Source organism: Oryza sativa, chromosome 7, assembly GCF_034140825.1.
Source record: "Oryza sativa Japonica Group chromosome 7, ASM3414082v1".
Taxonomy (NCBI): domain Eukaryota; kingdom Viridiplantae; phylum Streptophyta; class Magnoliopsida; order Poales; family Poaceae; genus Oryza; species Oryza sativa.
The window spans coordinates 21,647,492-21,667,183 of NC_089041.1; the positions used below are offsets into that span (position 1 = coordinate 21,647,492).

The 19,692-nt window shown below is 41.4% G+C and overlaps 2 protein-coding genes across 2 annotated transcripts; both read right to left on the reverse strand.

Moving 5' to 3' along the window:
* Positions 1 to 6,674: 6,674 nt before the first annotated feature.
* Positions 6,675 to 12,055, reverse strand: LOC107281517 (cysteine-rich receptor-like protein kinase 10). Its single transcript, XM_015790111.3, has 7 exons — positions 11,148 to 12,055; positions 9,673 to 9,804; positions 9,453 to 9,580; positions 7,877 to 8,084; positions 7,545 to 7,782; positions 7,303 to 7,459; positions 6,675 to 7,163 (listed from the first exon to the last, which is right to left on the reverse strand). The coding sequence occupies exons 1-7, from the start codon at positions 12,004 to 12,006 to the stop codon at positions 6,903 to 6,905; spliced, it is 1,983 nt and encodes a 660-aa protein (XP_015645597.1). The 5' UTR covers positions 12,007 to 12,055; the 3' UTR covers positions 6,675 to 6,902.
* Positions 12,056 to 15,162: 3,107 nt separating this feature from the next.
* Positions 15,163 to 18,232, reverse strand: LOC4343506 (cysteine-rich receptor-like protein kinase 6). Its single transcript, XM_015789354.3, has 7 exons — positions 17,292 to 18,232; positions 17,024 to 17,161; positions 16,782 to 16,909; positions 16,293 to 16,500; positions 15,955 to 16,192; positions 15,715 to 15,865; positions 15,163 to 15,593 (listed from the first exon to the last, which is right to left on the reverse strand). The coding sequence occupies exons 1-7, from the start codon at positions 18,184 to 18,186 to the stop codon at positions 15,408 to 15,410; spliced, it is 1,944 nt and encodes a 647-aa protein (XP_015644840.1). The 5' UTR covers positions 18,187 to 18,232; the 3' UTR covers positions 15,163 to 15,407.
* Between the last annotated feature and the right edge of the window lie 1,460 nt (positions 18,233 to 19,692).

Here is a 19,692-nt window from a genome sequence, read left to right on the forward strand (position 1 = left end):
TCTAGTTGTTTATATGTCATCTGAAGTAAATAGTTATTAAATTTTTCTAAAAAAATTGACAACATATACTAATATAAAATATATCACTCCACAAATATGTAAAACCAAATTCAACTTCTACAAGTTGTAAAAAAAATTAAACTGAAAATAATTATCGTACATTCGCAGCTATATTTGTTACTGTATTTTTTTAGAACTTATAGAAATTAATTGAATTTAAGTTCGTATGTTTGTGGAGTGATATATTTCGTATTAATCAATGTTATCAAATGTTTTTAAATTTTTTTTAACTATTTATATGATATGCATAAAATGAAATTACTTTCGCTTACTTACTTGTCAAAACCCACGTGCATGCATGGACGCAGTTGATATGATAGATAACAGTTGCTGAAAGGAAAAGGGGAATGGAAATAAACAAAGCTGATCGTGACTAGTCTCAAGGGAAACCTCCCCGTAGCCGCTGTTTCGACATGTTTAATTAGCTCCTAAAATGTACGGAGTATTAAACAAGATACTTGTAGAACTCAATATATAATTAATACTCCCTCCATATTTTAATGTATAACGCCATTGACTTTTTAACCAACGTTTGACAACTCGTCTTATTTAAAAATTTTATGCAAATATAAAAATACTTATATCATGCTTAAAGAACATTTGATGATAAATCAAGTCACAATAAAATAAATTATAATTATATAAAGTTTTTGAATAAGACGAAAGGTTAAACGTTTGTCAAAAAGTCAACATTGTCATTGAAATACGGAGGGAGTAAAATTTAGGAGCAATGGATTATTGGTCACGGGAGTGCTTGCACCTTCGCGCGGTCGGGCCCCATGAAAAAGGCAGTCGCGCGGCAACTTGCATGAAGAATGTCGATCATATACTTCCCGAAAATCTACTGATCGGTCTACCGATTTCACAAAATTTTATCGAACGCTCAGACTGACCAGTGTACTACTCAAGATTTAAAATGTTTTTTTCTCATTAACCGCTTATCCGATTATATCATTGTATTGTTGTAATTAAATCTTTATAACAAGATATCGCATTATTATATTATAATAAAAAATATATATATTTAAAATTGTCAGAACCTAATGTTTTATACGTGATAGTGATATATACCCGTATGTGTCTTCAGTGTATTTTACAAAATTCCCGAAACTACCTACCACTACTCTCTCTCCATCTTATCCATACATGCACATTCTATTGAGCTTCAAAATGATTTTTCTCCTAAACTAATTATCCAATCTACGATCTGATTACACCGTTGTATTCGTTGTAATTAAATCTTTACAATAAGATATCACATGATTATATTTTAATGAAAGAAAAACGTATGCTTCAATCCGTTAATACTAGTTGTTTCATATGTGACAGCGACATGTTTCAACGTATATCTTTACCAAGTTTCATATAACTTTTAAATGTTCCAATTGATGGTTTTTTCATCATTATAACTTGATGTTTCGCTCGTTGGTCAACTGGAATATTTGACCGTCCGATTATTTGGGCATCGTGCGTCTGATGGATAGATTCTTTTTATACTTCCTCCGTTTTTAATATATAACGCCATCGATTTATTGATATACGTTTGATCATTTGTCTTTTTAAAAAAAACTACTCCTAAAAAATATATAATTATCATTTATTTCATTATAACTTGATTTACCATCAAATATTCTTTAAACATGACTTAAATATTTTTATATTTATAAATTCTTTTAATAAAACAAATGATCAAATGTAAACAAAAAGTCAATGGTGTCGTATATTAGAAAAAGAAAGATAGTGCTACCTTAGGGTGAATTAATTAGAGCCAAAAACAAAATAAAAGGATACTGGGAGTGGCATGTTTTTAATTAGTGGAAGTTTTTTTGAACTCCCACATACGGCAAAGGGAGCGGTTTTATTTTCCTTTTATTTTAAAAACATGCCACTCCCATCACTTTTTCACTATCTCGTTCCCCCATGTTTAATCGTTTCCATCTCCCTCCTCTTTCTTCACCATCTATTCCTCCATCCCTGCGACTGCAAAGAGGACAGCGGTGATGACGGCAGTGGTGGCAGTGGCTCCCGAGCACTCCCGCCGTGGATGGTGTCGAGGACGGCGACGGCGGCAGCTCCCGAGACCTCCTGTCACGGATAGAGGACAACGACGGTGGCGGCTCCCTCCCGCCATGCCCGAGCTCCCACACCGCCTCCGCTGCCTGCTCCTTTGGCTCCGGAGCCCACCTTCCTCCTCCTCTGCCGGTGCCTTCTCGTCGGCCCCCTCCCGAGGCTGCCCGCTCCACGCCGCGCTGTCCCAGCGCTGTGCGCCCGCGGTCGCCTCCCTCGCCCTCTACTACCGCATCCGCGAGGCCTCGCCGCCCACCCCGTTCACCTTCTCCCTCCTCCTCGCCGCCCTCGCGTCGTCGTCTTTCCCGCCCCTTCCCCATCCACAGGCTTTGCGCGCCTCGCCCACGAGCATGCATTCAAGTGCGATGCGCTCGCGCACCCCACCTGATGGAGCCATGGAGATCGCCGAAGTCTGTGATGACTGTGCTTGTGCGCGTGCAATGGAAGTTCACCAGCAAGAGGAATATGTAGTGGCGGGGAGGAGGAGACCGTGTCGGCGACGGAGAGGGAAAGGGAAGGCGTGCGCAGGAACGGGACCCTGTCGTTACCAACTCCCTCCTCAAGCTCTACCGCTCGCCGGAGAGGGGGATGAAGTCAGGAACGGAAATGAGGAAGGAGGGAGGGGATGAGGACGGCAACGGAGACGGCGTGAGAGAGGAGACGGAAAAAGGGACGGGAGTGGCATAGTTTTAATTATAGAAATTTCCAGTGGCATGTGGCCGATATGATGAATAGTAGTGGCATTTTTTTAATTTCGCAAAGTTGCAGTAACATGGATCCAATTAACCCTTTTAAAAACTATCCAATCCATTGTCAATATGTCATGGAGTAGAAGCAATTGATAAATCAGTAGTACATTGTAACTTGGAGACGAACTGGATGAAAATTTTTTGAACAAATCAAAATAATACAATGGTAAGGAATAGATATTTGCTCTTTACTGGGACAACCGGACAAAATGTTAGCAAAATATTGGTTGGTTCGAATATAAGAACCAAGCCAACCGGAGGCGGTTGTATGGTAGAAACACCAAAATCAATTCTTCTTGCAAAATTAAAAGATTACCCTCAAACTTTACGAAGTTGCACCGGTCAGATCGTTGTGATGACGTCGTCGGTCAGACCGCCTGTCGATCTCCTTGTCTGCTTGATGATGTTGTTGCTACCGCCGCCAGTCCAACCGTCCGTTGTACTCCAGTTAGACCGTCAGGATCAAGAAAAAAACAAAACGGCGAAACTCTTGAAAGTATATTGACTTTATATGCATCAATATGTGTTTAGAAAGTGCATCTAAAACACTTGGTTTGTGCTCCTTCGATTTGCCACTGCCGTTTGATTTAGTTCAAATAAACGGACGAAAATAATTCATAACAAAGAAAAAACATGATCCCCCTCACTGCCCATCTGTTCTGATCAGTGCTCTTCACTCCACCGTGAAGAATCAGCTCCTCTCTCTAGGAACCCTAATCCCCAAATCCCCTCGTCACTTTCTCCACATCAAGAGCAAATCAACCCAAAAAATGGGTCCCCAAACCCCCTCAACAGCGGCGGCAGGGCAGTATAGCAGCAGGCGGCAGGAGGTGGCGGCGGCAAGGGAGCAGCAGCTGCCGGCGGCGTTAAGAGCAACAGCCGGGCGGCGGCAGCAGCAGCACGCGTCAGGAGCAACAAGGCAACAGCAGGAGCAACATGGAACATTACATACTCCACATCGAAAATGCTTGCGACCCCCTAGCTAGTTTATTATGCATTTTTATGTGGGTTCTGAACCGATCCTTCTTGATCTACTAGCTAGAACATTTATTTATGGGAGTAGCTATATTTATGGCGCCATATTTTTTATTAAAAAATAGTCGCTATGTATTTACATTGTAAGTCACTAAATTACATATGTAATTTTAGTGTATTTACAATGTAAATTCCAAAATTACATATGTAAGTCCTAAAATTACATATGTAATTCTCAAAATTACATGTGTAAGTTGATGTAATTCCCAAAACTATAAATTTGTGATGACACCAATATTTAGTTTTTAAGATTAATTAGTAATCCTACTTAGCAAATACTAACATTAAAGCAACAGAAGAGATCAGAAGAGAACAAAATCGGAGGGATATGTGTACACGTGCGATTTCTGCATCCGACGGTTGAAACAACCAACTGAAATCTATCGTAATTTGTGGCGACATATTTTTAGCAATACCGTTATTTATTTATTTATTTTGCTTATGTTGTAGGAATGGTTCGGCTTCTTGACAATTATTGTTAGAGTTGAATCTCATTTGACCATATCAGTTTTGGAGGGCAAATCAATATGTAAGCTTTTTATGGCAAATATGATGTCAATCTTGAATTTTTGTGTGCAGGGGTATCCTTATCCTATTCTTTCTGAAAACCAGCCTTCTAACGGTGTTAGTCTAATTTGTTAGTTACATATTTTATAAGGGTTAATTAGATTTATACCATTATAAATTTATCTGTTTTAAAATATACCATTATAATTTATCTAATTGGAAGGATGCCATTGCAATACTTCTAAAATCGGATACATGCCATTCTATACGTTTGAGATGGGTTTTGAATCGGTTTTTGTCTATTGTATTTTCGTACAGACCAAACTACCCCTTATCCTACCACTCAAGCACCGTAAAAATAAATCACCATACGACCCACAGCATTTCAAATCAAGATTGAAATCGCTCGTGCCAGTGCAATGAAAAAAACAGATTTGAACCACAATATTTCAAATAAATAAACTGAAATCGCTGATGTTAAAAAAAAATTCAGAATCGATATGCAGTATTTGATCCTGAAAAAAATACAGAGAGGAGAAAAAAAAGGGAAAAAGGAAAGGAAAATGCCACTGGAGCTCGCCGTTGTCTCCAAGAACTTGTCGCGCTGCGACTAGGACTAGCTCGCCTCCGCCACCTTCTGTTTGCTTCGTCGTCGATGCGACCGTTGCTGCTTTCTCCGCGGCCAGCGTTGCCGCTGCCGCCGTCTCCGCCGCCGCCGTTTCCTTCACCGCTGCCGCTGCTTGTGGTGCGTCGCCACTGCCGAAGCCCTCGGTGCCCCGCCGCTGCTTGCTCCGCTGCCAGCGCCGCTGCCACTTGCTTTGTGCGTGATGCCGAGGCCCTGCTGGCTCCGTCGTCGCCGTTGCTTGCTTCACCGCTGCAGCTTGTTGCGTCGCCACAGCGAAAGCCCTCGGTGCCGGTGCCGGAGCCTCCGCCGCCACCGCCGCTTGCTCTGCTATCGCCACTGCTCGCTCGCTCGGCTAGGGTTTGGAGCTACATTTGGGGATGATTTTAAGCTGTGAAGACTGAAGACCAACGGTAGTTTGGTCCATACGAAAATACAATATATAAAAACAATTCAAAACCCATCTCAAGCGTATAAAATGGCATGAACCAGATTTTAGAAGTATTGCAATGGCATCTTTTCAATTAGATGAATTATAATAGCATATTTCCAAACAGACAAATTTGTAATGCTATGATCCAATTAACCCATAATAGGAAATTCACAATACTGGATCAAACAAGTGACAAATATGCCCTATTTATTTATACCATAACGTGAATGCCCCTAACTAGGAATCCAACTAGAACTAGACTTCTAATCACATAGGAAATCTAAGAAACCAGAGAAACAACATCCCCGTACAACTCCACACTCTAATCTTTCCAAACTTGGATTCCAATCCAAATTTGACTACTCTTTCTATACTTGCACAACACCTCGTGTATGATATATGGAAACTTTCATCTCCACGTGCATTGTTCTCTAGCCTAGACATCCCGCGTGATATCCTTGATTGTTTGGATCTCAGCTTCTCCCAAGCCTAGTCCTAATCTATCACTGGCTATACTCCTATGGCCTCAAGCAATATTTGCACATGAACTAACAAAGAAATACCATATTTGAGTACAAGTTCACACTAAATTGACTGACATCAACACACAAACAATATTACATACATATAGAAACAATCTAGAAGTCATAAACATGAAGTAACATAGAAATTCCACGAAAACAATCCGAAACCAACTCCCCACGGAATCTGCCGATCTGACCGGCAACCTAGTGCCACCCTGCACTGTTTACCCGCGAAAACAGTATTCACCATAATTTCTAAAACACTCACTTTTGACTATTTGTTCATCATATAGGTTGAATCTAACAACTTGATTTCACAATGGAAAGGGCTATCTCTGAACCCAATCTTTAACACATAAAGAGGAGAGAAGGAGTTGAGACGAAAAGCATGGAGCGAGCTGCCTGAGAGATTGAATGGGATAGGAATCTCCCAATGTGGACACTTTTCATTAATCCTTTCTTACTATAAAATTGATGCCCATTAACTCCTAAAACTCATCATGCAAGTGTGCGACATCATCACCCACACTAGCAATTATTATCTAGAGTATTTTAAATATCATGCAAACATTACGTATCATTTACAATTTTGCTGTATTATTAGAACTCAATATACAAGCAATGGCAAATTATTATCTACTCATCATTTTCACATTATTTAAACATATACATTTACCATTTTTATAATGTATAACATGCATTCATTCACATATCCCGCAACAAAGCACGGGGTATCAACTAGTTAAACTATATATAACCCCTGAGGAGTAATAGTCCCCCGAAACTCTTCATTAATTGAAGTTGGATGCTACGGATTGCAAATCGAGAATGAATAGTTTCAATATGAAACAACAGAAAGCAACAACATCGGTGACAAATCTAGCTCCCAGCTACCAACCAGACCATTATGTTGAGTAACCTGTTGAGTAACCAGAGCTTCCATCAATCGAAGATGTTGGCCTAGGTGCAGGAACCGGTAGAGGGCAAGTAGCGTCGCTGTTAAGCAAAACCATGACATCCACCATTGTAGGTCTATCTACAGGGTTTTGCTGGGCACATAGGAGTCCGATGTTGATGCATTTTACCACCTCAGCCTCATTGTAGTTTCTTCCCAAGGAATGGTCGATCATCTCTGCTGTTGTCCCCTCTTCCCAGTGCCTCCATACCTAGCAATAGTCACAAATATGTATGTCTTCAGCAGTCAGCAGTAATTACGATAGACATGTGCAGCTATCCACAAATATGCAAATATTGCAATGCAAAGCAATATCATGAATTCCTATGTGAACTACCGGGGATACTCACTATGCTCAATATATCTACACCATTTTGCTCAGAGAAATATGGCCCACTGTTCCTTCTTTGGCCTGTCACGATCTCTATTACGAGAATGCCGAAGCTGAACACGTCTGATTTCGTAGAGTACTGCCCGCACATCACGTATTCAGGAGATATGTAACCGCTGCATCAGCAAGGAGGATTGTATTTCATTAGTTTGTTAGTTAATATAAGCACAAAAATATGAAGTATTCCATCAACTTAATTACAATGTCCCAGCAATGCGGCTCGTGACTTCTCGAGTCTGGTCCTGCGCGAAGAGCTTAGCGAGGCCAAAGTCCCCAATCTTAGGGTTCATGTCAGCGTCCAGCAAAATATTGCTTGCCTTCATATCACGGTGGATGATCTTCTTCTGAGAGTCCTCGTGAAGATATTGGAGTCCCCGAGCGGTACCTTCTATGATCTTAAATCGTGTGGCCCAGTCTAGCTGTTTCCTTTGCTCTGTGTCTTTTTTCACCAAATGTAAAAAAAATGTCACTATTATTGGTGGAGTGAAATGATTACAGGAGTAACAAATGATCAAAGATAATGCTAATAGTACCAAAAAGATGGGTGTCGAGGCTTTTGTTTGGCATATACTCATAGACGAGCAGTCTCTCCCCTTTTTCGAGGCAAAAACCAATGAGACGAACAAGATTCTTGTGATGAAGTTTGGCAACAAGAATTAGCTCATTTTTCAGCTCTTGTAGCCCCTGGTGAGAGTCCTTGGCCATCCTCTTCACGGCCACTTCTTGCCCGGAAAGAACTCCCTAAATAATTTAGCTTAGTATCTTACTTTCTTACTAACTTATACATGGAGACATGAACAGAAATACAAAATTTTGTAATGGGTTAAAAATATAATAATATAACATAACTAATTTTAAAGGTTACTATAAAAAATCAAAGTTTCTATGTGATTTCTTTATAGAAAAAGCAATCTTAATGAAAGATAACCTTCATAAAAGGAATTGGAGAGGAGACAAGCAATATAGTGTCTACAATGTGCAAGAAACAATTCAAGACCTATTTTTATTGCCATGTTGCTCATTTTGCACGACAATGTGTTCTTTTCCTTACAATATGCCTCCTCCTGAGGTGCCCAAAAAAAAATAGTAACTCGCTTCGGGGAGTGCCTAGACACTTGAAATTCATCAATTTGGCATTGAAAAAAAATGATAAAAGATTTTTATAACAGAAAAATGATGTCTAACTCTGCAATGCAGGTTATCTTCTTATCGTCCAACTGATCCAAATGTTGGTCTATGTTATTACGATGGGAGGAGCAGTATATTATGCTATATTCTTAGAGTTAGTTACCAAAGGTCTTTTACTTTCTATGGGTGGCGTAATACATATAGGCTTACTTTTTGCTAGAATTTATGTGTCTTTTTAAGTCTATCAATTGGTTTTCTTCCAAAGGTATTTGAGGATTTGTCCCATCACCTATGTCTTTTTCAAGTTAACTTGTTACCTATGTATTATATGGCTAAAGTCGAGGATGTAATATATTTTCACTATTAATAAAATACAATAACTAACCTGCACTAATAGTTTTTCTAAACAAGAGGCAGGAGCTTCGCCATTTGTTTCAAGAGAACACAAAATTTGCGACTCACTCACAATTGAGCAGTAGTGCATTCATACTTCTAGGTACTCCCTTCGTCCATAAATATTTGACGCCGTTATTTGACCGGATTCGTCTTACTCAAAAAATTTAGGTAATTATTAATTATTTTCCTATCATTTGATTCATTGTTACATATACTACTACTACTTAAGTTTTTAATAATATTCATAGAAGTTTTTGAATAAGACGAACGGTCCAACATGTTTAAAAAAAATCAATGTCATCAAATATTTAGGGACGAAGGGAGTATTAGGCTGTGTTTAGATCCAAAGTTTGGATCCAAACTTCAGTCCTTTTCCATCACATCAACCTGTCATACATACACAACTTTTCAGTCACATCATTTTCAATTTCAACCAAAATCCAAACTTTGTGCTCAACTAAACACAACTTTAATTTAGAATTTATATTTTGACCATAGTCAATTCACACCATCAAATCGACACATTTTTCTCAAAAGAAATCAACAATGATTCAGAAGTAGACGTAAAGACTACTGGCCTATTACCTTATAAACTTCACCGAATCCCCCCTCACCAATCTTCTTGCTTTTGTGGAAGTTATCGGTTGCCACTTGCAGTGATGTCAGAGATAACAGTGCTGACTTGACACTTTCAAAATCCTCGGTTCTATCAGCTGCCAAATTTGCATGAATTTGACGAAATGTTAACGGACGCCAGTGTATAAGAATGTTAATATTTATGCCAAAATTATGTGCAGGGACTCACGTCTGGAGTCTGCTTTTGCCAATCTTCTCTTCTTACGCACATTCCAGATACAAAGGGAAATTGCAGCTACGATGGCAACTGTCACTGTCGGCAAGGTAATTACCAGAATTTTGCTTGCTGAATTATTCTTACCTGCATTTTTGCAGTGAAAAATAATGAGTTCAAGTACGTGAAGAACTAAATATGAAACGGATTACACAATAATACAGTTCTATGCTTCTAGCTGCTGCTCAGTGAACAAATTTTAGTTATTTTTTCGCTTGATAATAATCCATCAATCTATCTATCTATCTCATGAGAAAAGAAAAGAAAAGAAAAGAATTTTGACTATAAATGGTATAAATGGATCGACAATAGTTGTATATAAATTAATTTGTATATACAAAAACATAAAGTAAAAGATACCCACCACCAACAACAATATGTGCACGCAAAAAGTGAGAGAAAACCTAAAAAATAATCGAATTCCTTCAATATAAAATTTTCATCGCTCCTTGATATATTACACGGTAGAAATAGTTTTTTAAGGCTTTAAAAATATATACAATACACTACGGTCTTTGAGGAGGTACCATGAGGTACCAAAAATTTAGTGTAAAATTTGGTACCTCATGGTACCTCATAGTACCTAGGTACCGAGAGAATCCAAATTTACAATAGAAAAAAGGGTACCTCATGGTACCTTCTCAAGTACCGTAAAATTGCTCTTTTTTTAAAAGAAAACCGTTGCAACACACAGACTGTACGCTAGTTGCATATGTAATATAATCATATTTATGTAAGGGAGAATAGCTACTATAGTCCATAAAGTTTCAATGTAGGATTAGTTTAGTCCCTAACCTTTTAATGGTCTAAAAAACCCTTAAACTTTTTCATAAGGCTTAGAATAATCCTTGGGTCCAAAAAATCATTATATGGATATGCCATGTCATCATTCATGCAAAATCTATGATGAATTACCCAATTTACTTTTACGTATATCATAGAAAAAGAATGTAAGGGTGAATTAGACATAACCATAGGAACAAATACTTTTCCCATTTTTTTCACCCTTTTACGTATATTTTTACTCTTACATATACCATATATATATTTTTAACTTTTTTCCTTTTTTCTAATTTTTCTATGATATACGTAAGAGTAAATTAGACAAATCATATAGATTTTACATAGGAGGGTGACATGGCATGTCCATATAGTGATTTTGGTAGGACCAAGAACAATATTAGCCCACGTGACAAATTTAAAGGACTTGTTTGGACACTATGAAATATTAAGGACTAAAATGATCTAGGAGCAAAATTTTAGGGATCATATTGGCTATTCTCCCTTTATATATGTAACATAAACTAAGAGGAGTATAAATCAAATTTAAGTTAACAGTTAAAATCAAGCCCCGTGCAAAATTACCCGGGAAAAATATGGGACAGCATGAGCGAGACGAGGAAGTATAATACTGTAGTTTAATTAATCACCTCCCGTAATGGCAGGCACAACATCCGGCGCCGGCGTGAGCCCGTCGGCCTTGACCGGCAACAGCACCATCGGTCTGCCGGTATAGAAGGGGCCCGGCCCCAGCTCGGACCTCAGGGAGCAGCGCGGGCCGGAGACCCTCGCGCCTTCGCCGTTCCGCGGGAACAAGAACCCCTTCCACCACTGGTCCACGAGGCCGTCGAGGCAGCTCCGGCACTGCCCCGGCGACAGGTCCGGCGAGCACTGCGCCATGGAGTAGATGTTACGGAACCCCGGGTCGGTGCCCACCCGCTGGCCCGTGGCGAACAGCCTCGTGGAGTTCTCCACCGCGTACTGCACGGTGGCGTTGAGGAGCTCGGTGACCGCGCGGTCGTAGCCCGCGACGTCGGTGCTGCTGATGTTGGTGCCGCTTTGGAGGGCGCTGTACTCGCCGGAGTTGTCGGTGGCGGCGAGGAAGTCGCCCTTGTCGGAGAACTGGGCGTAGCATTCGTTGTAGACGAGGATGGCGTCCTTGGTGCGGTTGCAGGTCGGCCCCGCGACCGCGTCCCTCGAGACGTTGGTGCCACAGCCGGCGCAGTCGGAGGAGCTCAGGTCGCCGCGGCAGAGCAAGAGGCCGTAGACGGTGTCCGGGGCGGAGCCGAGGGCGCCGGAGGCGAAGAGGGTGGGCGAGGACCCCGAGGAGGCGTTCGTGCGGAGGATGAGCGCGAGGTTCTTGAGGTTGGTTTCGTAGGTGCTCCCTGCTGTGAACGTGCCGCCGTTGCCGCATTTCGGCCACGGCTGGGCGGCCAGCGACTCGAGGAGCGCGACCGCCGCGAAGAAGAGAACGGCATGGACGACAGACGAGCGTCGGCGTCGCAACATTGCGCCGATAGAGCTAGGATGCAGCTAGCTAGGGGCGTGGGATAGATGGCAGTATAAAACTAACACGGGGTGCATCCCCTTAAAAAGGATATTCGATCGCGTCAAAAAAAAAGAAGGATATTGATCTCGTCTTTGGCAAGTTGGGCATGCCATGCATAGTCCATATAGACTGAATTCTCTGATCACCATTAGGTACGTGTGTACTTATGTGCATGCAGACGTGTTTCATCGTTTGAACGAAGAAAAAGGGAAATGGAATTATTCAAGTTGGTCGTCGAGATTAACAGTATCTTGGGAACGAACTCATAGCCGCTATTTCTTTTATTTTTTACAGCTCGCACTAGACAGTGCAAAGTTCATATTGATATAGCAGGAAAAAAAATTACAAGATTACAACCCTACACTAAAATAAAATAAAATAAATCTATACTACCTACGTGTATGAAATGTTGACATATATATGTAACTGATAAATCTATATACTAAAGCAGGGAATACAAATCAACTGCAGGAATTTGAACTAGTGAAATGGGCAGATCAGCTTGACAACTTGTATTTGATTGAAATGGCTTATTGACCTAATTACTATTAGTAGAATTCAGACAAAACTAGCTAGCTGACAAACTAACAAAACTAGATACCGATTGCTCACAAAAATATAATCAAATCAAGAAGTCAATTAACTAGCTTCCATGAAATTACTAGAGCTAGCTGAACCAAGTTTTTTTTTGAGGGGTAAAAGCAGGAGCTCTGCCTATTTCATAAAAGGAGAAGAGAGGGAAACCGAGCTTGTACAAGCAAGGTTACAAAAGGATCCCAAGGGGACCCCTTCCAAGGTCAAGTTGGTCAAGTTGAACCAAGCTGAACCAAGTTTTAAATTCACAAAACTAACTGCTGACAAAATTAGATCAAGTCATATTTAGTAGCCAACAAAACTAACAACACCATGAACTAATTAATTATTGATTAAACTAGCTGCTAACAAAACTGCATTTAGTTATATATGAATTCAGACAAAACTAACAAAATCAGGTACTAATTGCTGACAAAACTAACTGTTGACCAAATTGCTCCTTGGCTTATACAAATTCAGTCGAAACTAAAACTTTAACAAAACTGACCACCAAGCACTGACAAAACTGACATTAAGATATTTGGTTTAGCTAACAAAATAGGCGAAAAAACAAATTTGACTGTAAATATACGTTAACTAGATGTTGTTTAATTTGTTTTTTTCGTTACGAGATATAAAAGTTGAATTTGAACTTATATGTTTGTGGAGTGTTATATCACATGTTAATACATCTTCTTAATTTTTTCCAATTTTTTTCGTAACCATTTGAGTAACATGCAAATAACGATGTCCCCTCGAGGGATTAAAATATATAGTTTCCCGTCTAGTGACTATTCTTGTTTATTATGTTCAGGTCCTAACAAAACTAGTCCACAAAATTCTGGTGTTATTTATTGACGACATAATATATCTAGCCACATTTAAAGTTTGGAAAAAAGCTAGCATAACAACATTGACTCAATATGCATCTACATGCATGGCTACAAAACATTTTAGAATGGGATTATTGTCAACATGTTCGCACGCATAGCCGCACATACTAGGACCCCAACCAGCAAAATCGTTGAGCTTGCCTCGGATGTAGAAGGTGGAGCATGACCTCGGCATCGTAGAGCACGACGAGCTCGTACGCCTTCTTGACCAGACCATTCTTGTGCTTGGAAAAGGTCACCTGTCTGTTGATCTTGTTCTCGATCCGCTTCAGCTCCACCCTCCCCGTCACAATGCCTACCTCATCCACAACCTCCTCACCCTCACGCTACTCCTCTACAACCTAGAAACCTTTCTCCTGCAGCTAACATCTAGCTCAATCGATTGATCTCACGAAACGAAGCTATGGAATGTACCTAGACAGAGAAAAAAAAAGGTGAGGAGGAGGAAGGGAAGAGGAGAGTAGAGTTTTAAATAGGAAGGGGGGATCGGTGCCTGTCCCCCCCCCCCCCCCCCTCGCGAGTAATGTAGGCGTATGAACAAGGTACATCAAAGGTTATCTTGGTGAGCCAAATCAACACAAATCTTGGAGTGATCTAGCGGCCACAAATTCGGCTTACAAAACCAAAAACAATAGCAGGTAGATGGGTAGCAAATCCCTAATTTAATAATAATTAAATTATAAATTACTCCACCCATCTCAAAATATACATGCCTAGTACTACGAATCCAAATATAAATATGTAACATATGCAAATCTTCACTTAACTACTTCACTAACTTAAGTTTGAAATTCGCAATTAATGATTAGCAGGTTGTAATAGGCGTGCATGCACTTTTTTAAGCTAAACAAGTATTTACAAAGAAAAACAATATGTTAGCTTGGAAGACTGGTACCTACCCTAATCTCGAGGTTACTGTTTAACAATATAATTGCTTGTCTGGTCTTCCTTCTCGGGCGCCCCTAATGGGACCCGCCCCTCCCCTATACTCCTCTCCCTTCTCTCTTTTCATCATATATTTTTTTAAAAAAACAAAGTTAGTAAAAAAAATAGAAAAAAAATTAATACTCTCATTCATGTGCATAGACTTTATACCGTAAACTTTGCACGCATAAATTTTATATATAGAAATATTCTATATATAAAATATTTGAATCCGAATTTGAATTTGGATTGGGTATATAAACTTTTAACTTATAAACATTCGCTCTACAAACTTTAGATGGATAAATTTTAGATGTGTAAACTTTAGGTGTATAAACTTACTAAAAGAGAAAAATAATGCACACATAAACTTTACGTATAGAAATATTCTATATATAAAATATTTGAATCCGAATTTAAATTTGAATCGGGTATATAAACTTTTGACGCATAAATATTCGCTCTACAAACTTTAGGTGGATAAATTTTAGATGTGTAAACTTTAGGTGTATAAACTTACTAAAAGAGGAAAGTAAAGCGGTGCCAAAAATGGAAACTGCGTGGGGGGGAGGGGAACCGATCGCCCCTCGCGATCGATCGCTCGATAGGTTTTTCGTTCTCGTTAAGTCACACTATAGACTCATGCCTTGCGCAGCTGCGTGAAAATGTGTCATACAACGCCATAAGCCCATTTTGTGTTCCCATTGATGGTCTTGTTTCAGAGGATAATTTCTCAATCCATCATGTTAAACCTCTATTGGATGGGTCATAATCTTGACAGATTCTGGTGCATGCATTGAACTTTAGTTCAAATTACCGGCCTACAAATGTTGGTGAGCTGGATTGAAGCCCATTTAACAAGGCCTAATAATAGCTTTTGAATAGACGGGTTTGACCTCATGAGTTTCTGTTAACGGTGAAATTTGGCAACAGTTTCTTGATTTACCTCATTGGTGTCACCTTGTTTATAACTAATCATGACTATAAATTAACAGCAAAATCATGACATCCGCCATTGTAGGTCGATCTACTGGGTTCTGCTGGACACACAGGAGGCCGATGTTGACACATTTCAGCACCTCGGCTTCAGGGTAGTTTCTGTCCAAGGAATAGTCTACCATCTCTACAATATTTCCCTCTGTCCAGTGCCTCCATACCTAGCATTAGTTATATATAGATCTCCAGTTATCAGTAATATAGATGGTACATATGAGTGGTTTTCTGGAAACATAAGCAATATTAGTGTATTGATTTGTAGGAATTAGAAGGGATACTCACTAGGCTTACTAAATCTTCGTTTTGCTCTGCAAAATAGGGCCCACTGTTTCTTTGCCCTGTCACAATCTCTAAGATGAGAATGCCAAAACTAAACACGTCTGATTTCGTAGAGTATTGCCCGCGAATCACATACTCAGGAGCCATGTATCCACTGCATGCAGTAAGAATGAAATTGCATGTTAGTACGTAGTTTTTAAGTGAAATATTGGCACATAAGCTTCAAGTGTTCTGCTTAATTACAATGTCCCAACGATACGGTTCGTGACGTCCCGAGTTTGGTCTTGCCCGAAGAGCCTAGCAAGGCCAAAGTCCCCAATCTTGGGGTTCAAGTCTGCATCTAGCAAGACGTTGCTTGCCTTCATGTCGCGGTGAACAATCTTCTTCTGGGAGTCTTGATGAAGATACTGCAATCCACGAGCGACGCCTTCTATGATCCTAAATCGTGTTGCCCAATCTAGTTGTCTTCGTTGCTCCACGTCTAATTAGCCCCAAATGAAGACATCATTGTAATTGTTGCACACCATCACATGAGAAAGAAGTGCATGACCATATATACTGAAAGGAGGTGTTAATATTACCGAAAAGAAATGTGTCGAGACTTTTATTGGGCATATACTCATAGACAAGCAACCTCTCTCCATCTTCCAGGCAAAAACCCACAAGACGAACAAGATTTTTGTGATGAAGTTTGGTGACAAGAACTAGCTCATTTTTCAGCTCTTCTAGCCCCTGATTTGAACCTTTTGCCATCCTTTTCACTGCTACTTCTTGTCCAAAAAGATGCCCCTGCATATTTTTTACTTTTCATTGATATACTGTATTTTGTAATGGTTTAAAAACCTGAGTGCTGTAAAATAGTTTACAATTATTGGTGTTTCTAATAAAGAAAGATCGAAAGATCTTTTGTAGAAAATAAAAATCATCATCATCATCAATGGAGAAAAACTTTTAGATATTCATATTTTGAGCTTTTGACCATGCTTGACTCGCACCATCAAATCAACAATTATTTTTGAAAAAGAAGTCAGCAATGACTCAAAAGTTACACATAAAGACTACTGGCATACCTTATACACTGCACCAAATCCTCCTTCGCCGAGTTTCTTGCTTTCGTCGAAGTTATCCGTTGCTACTTGCAGTGATCCCAGAGTTAGCAAGGTTGACTTGACACTTTCAAGGTCCTCAGATGCATCAACTGCAAAAATTTGCATGGATTCGATAGAACAATCAATTCATACTGATGATTAAGAATTTTAAGTGGGGTTTGTAAACAATCCGATGCCATATTGTATTTGTGCAGAGGACTCACGTTCGGACAAATGCTCTGCTTTTGTCGCTCTGCTCTTCTTCCGAACAGTCCACATGCAGACAGAAATTGCAGCTACGATTGCAACTGCTACTATCGGCAAGACAATTAGCAGAATTTTGCTTGCTGAATTCTTCTTAACTGCATATTTCAGTGAAAAATAATCAGTTCAAGCATCGGAGATGAGTAAACATTAGGTGCAGATGACGTGAAGACTGAAGAGACGTGACGTGATCACTTTGATGGGTAGAGTAATTGGTATGCTGCTCACCTAACGTAGTGGCCGGAACAACATCCGGCGCCGGCGCCGACGCCGGTGAGAGCCCGTCGGCTCGCAGCAGAACCATCGGAGCTCCGGTGTAGAACCCGGAGCCGAGCTCGGACCTCAGGTAGCACCGGGGGCCGGCGACCCTCGCGCCCTCGCCGTTCCGCGGGAACAAGAACCCCGTCCACCACTGGCCCACGAGGCCGTCGAGGCAGCTCCGGCACTGCGCCGGCGACAGGTCCGGCGAGCACTGCGCCATGGAGTAGATGTTACGGAACCCCGGGTCGGCGCCCACCCGCTGGCCCGTGGCGAACAGCCTCGTGGAGTTCTCCACCGCGTACCGCACGGTGGCGTTGAGGAGCTCGGTGACCGCGCGGTCGTAGCCGGCGACGTCGGCGCTGCTGATGTTGGTGCCGCTTATGAGGAGGCTGTACGCGCCGGAGTTGTTGGTGGCGGCGAGGAAGTCGCCGGTGTCCGAGAACTGGGCGTAGCACTGGTTGTAGACGAGGATGGCGTCCTTGGTGCGGTTGCAGGCCTGGGCGACGTCGTCGCCGACCCTGGTGCCGCAGTCGAAGCAGTCGGAGGGGTTCATGTCGCCGCGGCAGAGCAGGAGGCCGTAGACGGCGTCCGGGCCGGCGCCGCGGACGCCGGAGGCGAAGAGGGTGGGGGAGGCGGAGGCGTTCGCGCGGAGGGTGCTCGCGAGGCGCAGGAGGTTGGACTCGTAGGTGCTCCCCGCCGTGTAGTTGCCGCCGCTGGTGCCGCAGACAGGCCATGGCTGGGCGGCGGCGAGCGGGAGCGCGACCGCCGCGACGAGGAGGAGGAGGAGAACGGCATGGAGGACAGAGGAGCGCCGCCGCATGGCGCCGTCAGAGCAAGCTTGTTCGATCGTCGGGCTTTGCATTGCAATTGCAAATTTGCAATCCTCTGCTAATGGTACCTACTCCACTACTGCAGTATCATATCGGTAAACTGTTTTAATAGCCAGTGGACGTCCACCCATTTATTGCATGTTATCTAGATGAATATAAAAAAATTAAAAAAATATGAATAAGATAGATCAATATGTAATATATCAATCCACAAACATGCAAATTAAAATTTAACTTTTACAAATTGTAATAAAAATAACAAAAAAAACTCAAATTATTATAGGTATGTTTACAATTAAATTTGTTATTTTTGTTACAACTTGTAGAAGTTGAATTTGAATTTGCATGTTCGTTGGAGTAATATATTATATATTGATCTGTCTTGTTAGTTTTTTTGAAAATTTTTCGTAACCATCTAATTGACATGCAATAAACGGGTGGACGTCCACTCGAGCTATTAGAATCCATCTCCGTATCATATCTTCTTGTTTTTTTTCTCTTTTTTACAAGCTTTTAGTACAGTACTACCTATACTTTTGGAAGTGATGGCTCTTGACAAGTTGTCAACTTGGCAATTGCCATGCGATGGCCGATTGGCCGAGGCCGACAGGTCAGACTGAATTCAGTGAACCCGTCTGGTGGATGTCAAATGGCACGTGGGACAGGGACTAATTATATATTCGTCGACATCACGGAAACCTCTCTGTAGCAGCTGTTTGCACCCTGCCTTAAAAAAGGAACACGCATGCTATATATCGCTTAATTAGTCAAATGAAACTTGACCCATTTCTAACTCAAAATGACTGTTGCGGTCGCGTATGGAATGATATCGAGAAAAATCGGTGCATGGCTATGTGTAAACCGTTCCACTTTTTACCGTACGTATACGTTCAAACTTGGAGGCGTGTAACCACGCGCGCTGTACGTCGTGATTCAACTATGACCCCGTGCCAGGTTTTCGGCTAATAAAGGGTAGGATTTGCCAATATACGCCTATTTTCAGTCAGGAGAGCACGCGCAGCGCGACGAATCAGTCACTGGACTATATTTGGACTGGAGAGAGGCAGCAAGGTCGCGGGTCGCGCGCGGCACACGCGCGCGCACGCACGCATGCATGGCCGCCTCTCTCGTCGATGCGGGCCGGCCGGCACCCAACATATAACTCCTACATGAGCGCGCGGTGAGGCGATGGCACGTATGTGCCGGTGTCCTCCGCGCGCGCATCCCAGCACGTTCGGCTCGGCCGGTGTGATCAGCGTCGGGCAGCACGTACGTACGAGCACGGTGAGGAGCAAAAGGACATGACATGATATGAGTATATGATCACCAACCGCCGGCCTGCCTGCATGGTGCCTGTGGAAGGGAGAAACTATATAACATTCCGACAGTTTTTGTTAAAATCTTTCAAATATTACTCTAGTATACTAGCATATTGCCTGTGCATGGCAACGGGTTTCCAATTAAAGAAAATTTTTATTAATATGTTATTATTATCTCTTAATTGTTGTACGTATTTGTTACTTATATGTGAATCTTGT